The sequence below is a fragment of the Protobothrops mucrosquamatus genome, unplaced genomic scaffold (assembly GCF_001527695.2).
Source record: "Protobothrops mucrosquamatus isolate PMUCROS unplaced genomic scaffold, P.Mucros_1.0 scaffold3132, whole genome shotgun sequence".
NCBI lineage: Eukaryota > Metazoa > Chordata > Lepidosauria > Squamata > Viperidae > Protobothrops > Protobothrops mucrosquamatus.
This window is the reverse complement of record NW_015389133.1, coordinates 121,768-135,464: the sequence shown is the minus strand read 5'-3', so window position 1 is coordinate 135,464 and position 13,697 is coordinate 121,768. Positions and strand designations below refer to the sequence as shown.

The window sequence follows — 13,697 nt, the reverse complement described above, 5'->3', positions numbered from 1 at the left end:
GGCTTTGAACACGTGGCCTGATGACCTGATGCCACAAGACTGGGCAGGTTAAGGCTGGATTCTTTTTCCCCCTACTTTTGAGGTTGGAGATTAAAGAGTAAAATTAATCTCTTAATCCTTGTAGATTAAGCTTGTTTGTTTAATCAAACTTGCTTGTTGAAGCCTTGGGGGGAAGAGTTCAGGTTTTTGGGGTTGCTGTGGTTGATGAAGCCACCGCAAAGCCGAAGGCACATATTTTATCCCTTAAACATCTGATCACCTGAAACAAGTTTCAAAAATATAAACTCTTGTGTAGGAGGCTTCTGGTGCGATGCGTGTAATATTAGGCCATCACATCTATCACACTGCCCATTCTTGTAGTAGTAAATCCTGATTTATGCTCTATCACCCTGGACTAAAGTATTTTTAAATGATTCTGTAGAACAGTTTAACATTCATAAAAGATCCCTTCTGCCCCCCAACTATGGGTCTCGTTATTGTTTTTAGTTGCCTATTAATGTATCTTTTTAGTGCAAATAGTGATGCACAATTTGCTTTTTTCCTCTCCTCTTCTCTCCCCAGGACATGGAACAAAACCTGAAACAAATTGGTCTGCAGAGATGGCAGGAGAAGAACAATCCAGAAGTACAACGGAAAGCAAAGGTTCAGTTTATATCTATACCTTATCTATATAATAATAATGCCACCTTTGTATTATATCATTTCAACTGGAATATTAGTATCAGTATCTCTAAACTTAAAAGAATGAAAAACAAGGGGTCTTTTTCTTTCATTTTGCTATAATGGACATCTCAGCAAAATAAAGGAGAGAAATCCTTTGTCCCTTTTACTTAATTTATGTCTTTCCTCTTCCTCAGAGGGAGAAAAGTGATTGTGCATTTTTATGCTGCTACATTCAATAGCACAAGAGGGATAATCATAATCATATCTCTTCTCTTCTCTTCTCTTCTCTCTCTCTGTCTCTCCTCTTTCTTTCTCTCTCTGCACTAACTTATATTCTAGCTATGAATTTTCTATGGCAGCTGCTACATATTTTTGCATTTTATTTTTCAGGGAGGTGTAAAGTTTCAGATTGATCTAATAGATGATGCAGCATAAATATGAGCCAGATGCCAAGCATCTGAATTTTGATCACACATGATCATGGAAATGCTGCAAAACTGTAACTGCGAAAACAATCATAAGTCTCATATTTCAGTGCCGTTGTAACTTTGAACGGTCACTAAACAAACTCTTGTAAGTCAAGGACTACCTGTATTTGCAATTAATGAATTTTCTATGGCAGCTGTTACATATTTTTGCATTTTATTTTTCAGAGAGGGGTAAAGTTTCAGATTGATCTAACAGAAGATGCAGCAGATGAGAAAAACATCCCGGAAGAAAATGAGGTATAATTCTGGACCATAGTTATGCAGGCAGTCCTCGACTTATGACCACAATTGAGCCTGGAATTTCTATTGTTAAGTGAGACATTTGTTAAGTGAGTTTCAGCCCATCTTAGACTAGAATATCTTTATTGTCACTGTGTAACTCACAACGAAATTAAGTAATTTTGAAATTAATTTTACGAGCTTTCTTGGCGCAGTTGTTAAGTGAATCACTGTAGTTGATATGTAGGTAACCCAGTTGTTAAATGAATCTGGATTTCCCATTGACTTTGTTTGTCGAGATCGCAAAAAAGTGATCACATGACCTTGGGACACAGCAACAGTCATAAATATGAGCCAGTTGCCAAGCATCTGAATTTTGATCACGCATGATCATGGAAATGCTGCAAAACTGTAACTGCGAAAACAATCATAAATCTCATTTTTTGGTGCCATTGTAACTTTGAACGATCACTAAACAAACTCTTGTAAGTTGAGGACTACCTGTATTTGCAATTAATGATAAAATTGTAAACGACCACCCATTTGTGCATGGAGACTCCCTGCTTATGTAAAGAGTACGTGTTAAAACAAGGTGAGTGTTCCACAATGTTCTCTTTTTTAGAAACTTTGAGGGTACACAGTATGGAACTTCCTACCTCATTGTTTGAAAAAGTCTTCAGATATCACAGCTATGGAATGTACCCTGAGCTGGAAAATAAACAAGTGCTGCCATCAAAATAGGCTCCCAGTATCTTTATACTGAATCGCTTTGTTCTTGTGTATAAGTGTGAAATTGACACCATTTCTACAGACAAGCTGACACATTAAAAACATAGATAATCAGAGTTGTACGGCATTTCAGATCTGAAGGTGTGCAAAAGTAGTACCTGTTTGCAATTTCTTAAAGTGATCTTGCCTTTTCCCACAGCTACGCAATCCCAGAAAAAGATATGTATAGTTTACGGAGCTACTACAGACGCTAAGTGCCGGCACATTCTGAAGTACTATTTTGCTTCTGAATCTGAAGCACTGTCTCACCCTTTGTTTATTGAGTGAATTTACTTAAACAAATAAATTGGGGGAGTTTTATCTTGAAAGATGGGATTGCTTAAGTTCATTTTTCTTATATATATAAAGACATCTTTCTCAGCTACATCAGCTGTCAGTATTTTTTCTCTTCGTCCAGATTTTCCAATCTTCATTCCTACTAATTTTTATATACCAATAGGAGAAGATGTTACCATCAATATTCCTCTGCCACAATCTCTTATTGCTGCATCTGACTTTTAGAAAAAAATTATGTTTCGAGAGCTAGATGTTGAAGTTTCCCTCTGGCCAGACTTTTGCTTGACTCCTGGTTCTGCTCTTTATGTATAGCTTTGTTACAGCCTTTAAACATGGTGTTCTGTATATCGTCTGCCACTAATATCTGTCTTTAGCTCTTCTTAGCAAAGTTCTCCAAGTAAAAGGCTTACTTTTTCCTCAGATTTGTTTCACTTATTTTTGTTACCAACTGAACTCCTGATATTTAATTTTCATTTGTAACATCTCTGCCATAGCAATTATAAGCAAAGCAACCACAACTGATTTAATACTACTATTACTACTACTAATAATAATAAAGTTGGAAGGGACCTTGGAGGTCATCTAGTCCAACCCCCTGCTCAGGCAGGAAACCCTATACCATTTCGGACAAATGGCTGTCCAGTCTCTTCTTAAAATCTTCCAGTGTTGGAGCATTCAACCGCTTCTGGAGGCAGGTTGTTCCACTGGTTAATTGTTCTAATTGTCCATCTGGTCCTGGTGATTTGAACTCGTCTAGGCTGGACAGGTGCTCACTTACCATTTTCTTGCCTATCTTAACTTGTGTTTCTATTCTGTTTTTTATGGCACTATTTGAGTACAAATATAAAAAAGCCTATGTAGTTACTAGGGCTCTGCAGTGACTAGGAGTCAAAGAGGGAGCATTGTGTTGGATTTAAGGAGGATAATATTAATTAATTTGTTTGTTTGTTTGTTTGTTTGTTTGTTTATTTATTTGTTTGTTCGTTCATTCATTTATTCATTCATTCATTGAAGTTATTTGCTACCTATCTCACCTCAAGGCAACTTTGGGTGGCTTATAACATCAAAAGCAATAAAACTGTAACAATAAGAAAACAAAATTATAATTAAAAGAATACACAATTATAATTAAAAGATGGGAGGGGAAGGAAGCAAGATGCGCGGGGGGGATGTGGGATTTATTGTTAGTCTATATTCATCTTGTCATCTTTCAGTATGAACTACCTTTTCCTTTTTTAGTCTAGGTTGGTGCAGTGCCTTATTAGTTACTTTGGAACCTCATGGAGAACATTCACAGAATATTTAAAAAAAAACCACAAACATACAATAAAATAAAGTATTACTACACAAACCTCTTTAGTTACTCCATATGATACCATAAGTTACGATAAATAGAGCATCTGTCACACAGAAAATGTGTAGATTGGCACATATAAAATCCTGAGTCAGGTTACGATTTCTGCCTTTCTAAAAGAGATTCTCAAGTGATTGACAGAAAGTATGTCATTCCCTCTATGAAATGTCTTCTCGTTAAAATTTGAAGAGAGATTATGTGCTGTTTAAGTGAAATGTCTCATTGAAAAGCATATAATAGATGATATTCAATAATTCAATTTGTCTGGTTTTGATATTGCAGTGCTTTTGCTTCAAAAAAAAAAGAACGTAAGTTAATTTTTCAAAACTGACTTTTGTGTGTGTTGGATTTCAGCAGCATGATAAACTTAATGAAACACTGACTTTTGAACATGGAGAAAACCTTAAGAAAAAACTGGCAAACTATGAGGAAGAATTACGGCACTGGAAGATGGGTATGCTTCTTGAAATCATTAACATTGTTACCTGTCAGATAAAATCCCTGGGATCTACTCACAGTTAGATTCCGGCTATGCTGGTTTTCAGTACATGACTGGGGCCCAGTCTTATTTGATTATTTGGGCTTGGTTTGCTTGTTTGTTTGAGAACATTTATATAGCTGCCTATTCGCTCACAGCGATTCTAGGCAGCTAACAAACAGTAAAAAAAAAATATAAACTAGAAAAAAAATTAAAAAGATAAAAAACAATAATCCCCCATCCTAGTTCCTGAGGAAGAGGACAGGATCCTTGGGGTATTGCATCTTTCCATCTATATGTTAGATCCATGTCCCTCCTAGTACAGTGATGGCGAACCTTTTAGAGACCGAGTGCCCAAACTGCAACCCAAAACCCACTTATGCATCATCGGGTGCCGGGTGGGTGTGGCCCATTGGCTGGGTGTGGCTAATTGGGGTGTGGCCCATTGGGTGGGCGTGGCTGCAGTGGTAAGGGCAGACTGGGTGGGACTAAAATGTTCAATCAATCCATTCCAACTTTGCAAGATCTTTTTTTTTTCCCGCGAGAAGTTGAAATTGGCTGATTGAACCTTTTTTTTTTTTTTTGCACACAGCAGTGGAGGCCTAAAGCGAAAAGGTTTTATAAAACCCAACTGAGGGCCTAGGACTGGGGCATGGGCGTGCGTGCCCACAGAGAGGGCTCTGAGTGCCGCCTCTGGCACCCGTGCCATTGGTTCGCCACCACTGTCCTAGTAGGTCCTAGCTACCCAGGAAGTTTTATGTAGCTGGTTTCAAGCAGTGGCAAATAGGTCTTTGCAGGAGGGTGTGATTCCTCTGGCCTTGAAGGATGCTGTGGTCTGTCTGTTCCTTAAGAAGCCATTGCTGGACCCAGCTGTATTGGACGGTTTTCTGGGGAGGGTTGCTGGGAAGGAGATTGGCCTGGTGGTTACCTTAAAAGCCCTGCATTCCGTGGGACCAGGTTACTTGTGGGATTGCCTGTACCTGACGGTTTCTGCCTCCATTCCTATGTTTTGGGTTCCCTTAGTGAAGAAAAAAAAAGTCATCTAACACAGAGGCCCCCAACCTTTTGAGCACCAGGGACCAGTTCTGTGGAGAGAAGTTTTTCCATGGACTGGAGGGGGTTTGGTTTTGTGTACTGGCTGCATCCCGCGGATGGATCTTCGCTTGTTTGCGCGGACCGATTGCTGGCATGCCACGGCCCGGTTCCAGTCCATGGGCCGGGGGTTGGGGACCCCTGATCTAATAGATCTTAGAAAGTATGCTTTGTCTATCATGATGCCTGTCCTTTGGAACAACTCCTCCTCTAGACTCGAGCTATGGAGAATCCTAATTTTACTTGGCTTTTGGAAGGTTATGAAGACCTGGCTCTTTCCTCAGGCACTAAGGCTCAGATGTTAATTTATTGAAGTTTGGTGTATATAGGCCGTAGGGCAGTGGTGGCGAACCTATGGCACACGTGCCAGTGGTGGCACTCAGAGCCCTCTCTGTTGGCACGTGCGCCACTGCCGCCAGCAGCAGGTCCATCAGGCTGCCACCGCCGCCCGGAGCAGGAGCCCCGCCCAGCACAAAGGAGGCAAAGCGGCCGACTAGCAAGCTTGAGTAGAAGTGGTAGAGCAGAGGTCACCAACCATTGATGATTGGTGGGCTGGAAGAAAAGGGAGGGGGAAGCATTTTACATGTGTGCATGCGTACATAGGGCCGCAAGCACGCATGTGCTGCAAATGGGGCAGGGCCAGTGCCCCTGTTCTTGCATGGTGCAGCACCTTGTATCTGCATCCCGTAGTGCGGTGGTGGCCATTTTTGCTTCTTGCAGCATGGTGACCAATTTTTGCGCCTCTGGTTTTTGCGTGCCAGAGGTGGCACTCAGAGATGCCTCCCTGCCCCCCCCCCCGAGGGCACTACAATGCTGATGAGGCCCTGACACTTTGTGATAAATAACAGGGTTTTGGGTTGCGGTTTAGGCACTCGGTCTCTAAAAGATTCGCCATCACTGCTGTAGGGGAAACTGTTATTTTTTTTATAGGGGCTGCAACTTCGGTTTTGTTTGTGTTTCTAATAGTAATTTTTGTTAGGCTTGCTAGCCAGTTTCTTTGGACAGATGGACAGATGTAGACATTTCATTAATCTGTCAGTCAATAATCATGTTCTTGCTATTAAATAGTTGCATTTCTCCATATCAAATCTCTGTTTTTTAATAAATATACATTTTTGAGAACGCTCACTTTCCTGTTGTAGAATGTCCACTTCTATGTTGGTCATACAGAAACTGCAATCTGCATCTGATAATGTTTTGAGAAATTTAATCAATTGAGTGTGTTTATGTTGTTAAGTGAGACATTTGTGAAGTGAGTTTTGCTCCATTTTATGACCTTTCTTGCCACAGCTGCTAAGTGAATCGCTGCAGTTGTTAAGTTAATAATATAGTTGTTAAATGAATCCAGGTTCACCCTGGACTCTACTTGTCAGAAGGTCACAAAAGGTGATCACATGACCCCAGGACACGGCAACCATTATAAAAGTGAGTCGGTTGCTAACAGGCTGAATTTTGATCATGTGACCATGGGATGCTACAACAGTCATAAATGTGAAAAATGGTCATGAGTCACTTTTAGTGCCATTATAACTTTGAATGGCCATTAAACGAACTGTTGTAAGTCAAGGATTACCTGTAGATAATTGCATGAATAAACTATAATTAGCATCAATATTATATCCTTTCAGAAAAAATAATAAAGATTTTTCTCCTTAGAAGCTGACAATGAAGATGCGATAAATGACAGAAAACACTGGCAAATCTCAACTCCACAGACACTATTGAATCACTTAGAAAATGTAGATACCACATCTGTATGGAATACTATGGATAAAGGTGACCTTTCTGAAATATTTTGCTTTGTTTTAAATAGAATTTGTTTGTTATATCTTAAGAAATGGAATGCAGTGGACCTTAGGTTTCCATTCTGATCTGAGCTATTATTTCAGTAGTTTTCAAGCTATAAGAGTTGTGGTGGCACAGTATTGCATGCATGCAGTATTGCAGGCTAACTCTGCCGACTGCCAGCAGCTTGATCCTGATAGGGCTCAAGGTTGACTCAGCCTTCCAGATTGTTGAGGGCAATATAGACTCTAGAAAGAGTACAGAGAAGAGCAACAAAGATGATTAGGGGACTGGAGGCTAAAACATATAAGGAACGGTTGCTGGAATTGGGTATGTCTAGTTTAACAAAGAGAAGGACGAGGGGGGACATGATAGCAGTGTTCCAATATCTCAGGGGCTGCCACAAAGAAGAGGGAGTCAAGCTATTCTCCAAAGCACATGAGGGCAGGACAAGAAGCAATGGGTGAAAACTAATCAAAGAGAGAAGCAACCTAGAACTAAGGAGAAACTTCCTGACAGTTAGAACACTTAACCAGTGGAACAACCTGCCTCCAGAAGCGGTGAATGCTCCAACACTGGAAGTTTTTAAGAAGAGATTGGACAGTCATTTATCCAAAATGGTATAAAGTTTCCTGCCTGAGCAGGGGGTTGGACTAGATGACCTCCAAGGTCCCTTCCAACTTTTTATTATTATTATTATTATTATTATTATTATTATTATTATTATTATTATTATTATTATTATTATTATTATTATTATTATTATTATTATGCTGATTCTGTAAACTGCTCAGAGAGTAAAGCACTGTGAGGCGGTATATAAGTCTTAAGTGCCTTTCTATAAAGTAAGGCATCCTTTAAAAACGATATTGACAACATGTTCATTGTGTCTCCTGATTATTCCCAACTCAATATGTTTGCTTTTTAAATTCTATTGCTTCAAAAATATAATCCAAAAAAATATAAAACAATATTTTATTACATCATATTCTGCCCACTTTATAGTCAGACTAAAGCACAAAAGCAGACAATACAGCCTAATAATGATACAAACTAATTTAGGAAAAAATAGTTTGATAATAGCTGTGATAGAGTACCCATGAGAACAAGCGTAGAAGTATGAAATTTGTCACTCAGTGATAAAAAGTATCCTTTTCTCACTGGCAAAGAGGAGAAATAAAACAATTTTATCTACCTCCTACTTTTCCATGGGCACCTTTGCTCTCCCAAACGTCCGTTACAAAGATTTGTGGAATTCGGTCGAACAATATGACTAAGAGCTCCAATGAGAGAGAAAGTTATTACAAATTGTTCCTTCAGGCAGAATATTTCTATGATTGAAATAGAATTTATAGTATTTCAGCATTCTAGATAGAACTCCTCTTTGAGAGTCCTGCTCCTGGTGCAAGGAGACACTGAATCCGGTCCAGGGCCCAACAATTCTGCATAACACAAAATGGCTGACGTCAGTAGTACTTCTGTCTCCAGTGTTGCTGTTCTACACATGGCTTCTTGAATTATTGATGTGGTTCTGCACAGCCTAGATAATTGGTTTTGTCTCATCAACAAATTAATGTTCTAATAATAATAATAATAATAAAGTTGGAAGGGGCCTTGGAGGTCATCTAGTCCAACCCCCTGCTCAGGCAGGAAACCCTATACCATTTCAGACAAATGGCTGTCTAGTCTCTTCTTAAAAACTTCCAGTGTTGGAGCATTCACCGCTTCTGGAGGCAGGTTGTTCCACTGGTTAATTGTTCTGTCAGGAAGTTTCTCCTTAGTTCTAGATTGCTTCTCTCCTTGATTAGTTTCCACCCGTTGCTTCTTGTCCTGCCTTCAGGCGCTTTGGAAAATAGCTTGACTCCCTCTTCTTTGTGGCAGCCCCTGAGATATGGGAACACTGCTATCGTGTCCCCCCTCGTCCTTCTCTTCATTAAACTAGACATACCCAATTCCAGCAACCGTTTCTCATATGTTTTAGCCTCCAGTCCCCTAATCATCTTTGTTGCTCTTCTCTGTACTTTTTTAGAGCATCAACATTAAGCAGGTCACCATGTGAGCAGACTCCGTTTTATGTCTGTTTTTACAATGGTCATAAAGCAAATCACTGTAGCCTTTAAAGGAAGCACATAGTGAAGTAAACCACTTGATCGTTAAGCAGATTCAGCAAAATATTGCAAATTAGTCAGATGACTGTGGGACACAGCAACCCGTCATAAATACAAGCTGGCTGCCAAGCATTCGAAATGCGATCATGTGACCATAAGGGGAGGTTATGACAGTTATAACTTCAAGGTTGGATCATAAGTAATTTTGAATCTGTCATCTGGACTGCATTTCCTACGCGAAGGACTCTTGGCAAGGGATGGGCTGCACCTCTCGAAAACAGAGGAACATGTACTCGGAAAAAGACTGGCCCAACTCATCAGGAGGGCTTTAAACTAAAATTGAGGGGGGAGGGTGGCCAATCTTCAGAATCTCTAGAACCTAAAACCAATCATAGCATAAGTGATCAATTATTAAGTTAGGACAGGTAATTTTGATTGGAGGATAATTCAGTAATTTCCAGGATTGAAATAAGGGAGAGATGGGAGAAAAATGGAAATGGATCACAAAGAGGATCAAATCTATATTAATATTTTTATCAAAATACAGGTGGTCCTTGACTTATGACCACAACTGAGCTCAAAATTTCCATTGCTAAGACAGTTGCTAAGTGAATTCTACCCCATTTTTATGACCATACTTCTCACAATTGTAAAGTAATTCACTGCAGTTAAGTTAGTAACATGGTTGTGAGGTGAATCTGGCTACCCCATTGACTTTGCTTGTGATCACCTGACACTGGAACACTGCAACCATCATAAATATATGCCAGTTGCTAAGTGTCCAAATTTTTATCACATGACCACAGGGATGCTGTAATGATTGTAAGTGTGAAAATCATCATAAGTAACTTTTTTCAGTGTCGTATACCTGTCAAGGATTACCTGTATAAGGAAGATAACATTTTCCCCCTCAGCTGGCCAGGTAAATGAAATACAATCTGAGTTCCCTGAAATTAGGAAAAAATGGAGCCCAAGATTACCAAGTACTCTAATGAATATGTTAGCAGAAGCAGAATGTACCAGTGACACCTTGTGCCAAACTGAAGAACATAGTAAGTTGTTTTTTGCATCTTTTATTATTTGAAGTTAATGTTGAATTTTTATTTAACAATTAGTGCAATAAATAAGGATATATCTGCATAACAGGTTGAACTAGACCAGGGGTAGGCAACCTTGGCTCTTTTATGACTCGTGGGACTTCAACTCCCAGAATTCCTGAACCAGCATGGCTGGCTCAGGAATTCTGGGAGTTGAAGTCACGAGTCATAAAAGAGCCAAGGTTGCCTACCCCTGCATTAGACTAAAACTAGAGTGGCATCTACGATTTGTATCCACTGGTGTCCACGTACAGGTGGAAAAGTGGAATAGATATTTCTTCCATTATTTCCTCACTTCCCCAATTTCTGCTGCAGTGTCCTAGGCTAGGGGATTATGTAGAATATATTTGGAATATTCCAAGAAGGAAAGAGGAAGATTGTGCACAGGGAAGTAAATGTGCATAACCCTCATCCTAAGAGAGATTATTCTAAGAGGATAAGAGGAATAAATATAAAGAATTAAATTAATAAAAAATATGACAGGAATATATCTAAATACTGTAAAAGTAATTTCTAAATGTTATGTGCATGGAAAGATTATAAAAGTCACCTTAATAAAAATGAAATCAAAATCATTTGCCTGCTTGTAAGCAACAAGGTAAATGATAATGTTACAAAGTATAACAATAATATACCCCACATTAATTACAATGATGATGTAACTTTAAACCAGCAATATTTACTTGAGTTTTTACATGAGGCGGCAGCCTTATTTTCTTATATATTTTTGCATTCTATTAGAATGATCAATTCTTCATAATGGGATTTTTTTTATATATGCAAGAGAGTGAATCACCAATCATTAGGCCATATAATTAACTTACTTAAAAACATTCACTTTTTAGAGAAAAGATATTTTGTTGATAACATCCTTTTAATTTTTCATCTCACTTTTTCTGGGACTTAAGTTCCATGGAAGCTATTGATGCTTCTTTCTAAGTAATTAGATAGTCATACTAAATGGAATAAATGGACGAATCACTAAAACTGGTTAGGAATTTCAGATTCTTATGTAACCAATAAGCAACACAGTCACTTTCACAATTTTTTGGAGATAGCAAGTGACAGAAAATAGAAGCTAATGTGTATACTGTGTTGACAAACAATTTTAATAGCTTACTAAATACAGGTTAGATAGATGTTGAAACATTAACTCAAGTATGAATATATCAAATATTTTCCCAAGAGTTAAAAGCTAAGACCTTTTGTTTAGGAACAACAGGTTTCAATTAAGACTGAGCAGAGTCAGTCCTGACAGGTCAGCAATGGAAATATTACATTCAAAGTTAAAGATAAAACTGCCAATTTACACAAAAATTGGATTCACTTGTCAGCTTAAGCCATGTTTGGTTTTAAGTGTATTGTGTGAGCTCTGCCACTTTAGTTTGTAAATTATATAAGCCACGATTTATTGTTTAGTCAGTTGTGGGATATTCAACAAATCAAATTTAAGCACATAATACTTTAGCAAAGCAAGAATCAGATGAAATAAGGAGTACATTTACATAAAATTAGTATAGACTTGTGAATATGAAAGCAGCCCTCCATCCTACTCTATAGAACTTTTATTTTTAATACAATATATTTTTGGTATTAGTTCAAGCTATCTTGGTACATTTCATGAAATGGTAATGAAACTTGGTATATGAAATAACTATGAAATGAAAATACTATTCTTTCAGAAGAAACAATAAATCAGGGGATTCCAGAATCTATTAAAGATGCTCCAGGAGTTAATTTGGTTGCTAACCCAGATGAAAGTAAACTTGATCCAAGATCGGATGATGAAGATACGTAAGTTATTACAACAGCTGGATGTATAACTTGGCCCTTTGAAAAGCTGTTCATACAATCTTTTGTTCAGCACACATTTTTTAACTAACAGCCTAGATTTTAATATCTGTACAAGTATACAAAAGCTGAGAATGACAATCATGTCAAATACATGTATTGAAAGAAAACAATAAATTAAAATACTGTCAATCAGAAACAAGTTTGCTCTGCATATCTAAAAAGTAATGGAAAGAGTCTATCAGCCCACCCACAACTGAACTCATGAATAAATTGATGATTGAATCAATAGATAGGTGATTAGTAAGCTGTTGTGATGGGTTAAATGTTGCAGTTATGTAATCAATTCCCAATTGCAGCATTCAAAATTAATTGTATGAATGGGCTTATAAAACAGTACACTGCACATAGATAATTCATCTAGATAATAAATTCCACTAAGATAACAAGGAGCTTGCATGCCCATCGTTGGGTTTATTAGCTGGCTGGAATTGTGTGGAGCTATGAATTTGCATAACTAAAGGCCCTCACAGTGACACTATCACTCTAGTTTTCTATTTACAATGGATTCAAATATATACACCAATAATAGACTGCTATAGAGATGTGATATTGTTTATTTAATGGATCTATGAGAGCATGTATTTGTATAAATATCATTTTGACACTTCTGCCCAAATCATAATCCTTTCAGATTCTGCATACAATAAAGCCTGTTATATAGATGTTATGTACTAGATGTACCATCTAGTACTCAGAAGTGCTACCCTCTTTGCAAACGTAGCGTTTTGATAATTTAATAAAAACAGAACACTATTTTTTTGTCTTGTCCAGAAACTTTGAAGAATCTGAAGATGAACTGAGAGATGAGCTAGTGGAATCTTTAGAAAATGTGGTAACATCTCTAGAGGAGGAAATTTCAAAAAGTCCAGTTGAATCGGCAAACATGGAACAACAAAAACAATCTACAGACGATAGCAAACTTAGCAAATCTAATGACAGTTTCGAAAATAATAATGACTTGGCTGGAGAAAAACAAAGTGCAATCAGTTAACACATTCTTGGGTAATAAATACTTAAGAATTAATAATAACCAATTGTATACATGTTAAGACCAGAGTTTAGAAAGTGGGTGCTTAATATTTTCGATATAAATTTTACACAGTAGCCTAGTATACCAAAGTAAAAATCTCTAGAGCTGGAATTCTTCTCTCTTGGTTTGTATATTATTATTATTATTATTATTCCAATTTGTATCCCGCCCTTCTCCCGAAGGACTCAGGGCGGCTCACAACATTATTAAAACAAAGAGAGACCCACACACCCCACCGAATAAAACCAAATTAAAACCAAAATTGTAGTGTTGTGTGATTAAAATTTCTAAAAAACCCAATTTAAAAATCCTCCCTAGGCCAGGCCCGCTTGTTGGAAAAGCCATGTCTTGAGGGCGCGGCGGAAAGTAAGGAGATCCGGAATAATCCGGATCTCGGGGGGTAGTTCGTTCCAGAGGGCAGGGGCACCCACAGAGAAGGCCCTCCCCCTGGGGGTCGCCAGCCG

The 13,697-nt window shown here is 38.2% G+C and overlaps 1 protein-coding gene across 1 annotated transcript; it reads left to right on the top strand.

The window, feature by feature from the left end:
- Window positions 1-599: 599 nt before the first annotated feature.
- On the top strand, window positions 600-13,364 carry LOC107297075 (serine/threonine-protein kinase Nek5). Its single transcript, XM_015826433.1, has 7 exons — window positions 600-647; window positions 1,317-1,388; window positions 4,144-4,243; window positions 7,016-7,135; window positions 10,167-10,304; window positions 12,032-12,143; window positions 12,975-13,364. Exons 1-7 carry the CDS (start codon window positions 600-602, stop codon window positions 13,192-13,194), a joined length of 810 nt encoding a protein of 269 aa, XP_015681919.1. The 3' UTR covers window positions 13,195-13,364.
- The last annotated feature ends 333 nt before the right edge of the window (window positions 13,365-13,697 follow it).

Coding starts and splice junctions, on each gene's coding strand:
- LOC107297075 (XM_015826433.1), top strand. CDS start 600: ATGGCAGGAGAAGAACAATCCAGAAGTACAACGGAAAGCAAAGGTTCA. Junction 4,244..7,015: donor ATTACGGCACTGGAAGATGG/GTATGCTTCTTG, acceptor TTTTCTCCTTAG/AAGCTGACAATGAAGATGCG. Junction 10,305..12,031: donor GTGCCAAACTGAAGAACATA/GTAAGTTGTTTT, acceptor CTATTCTTTCAG/AAGAAACAATAAATCAGGGG.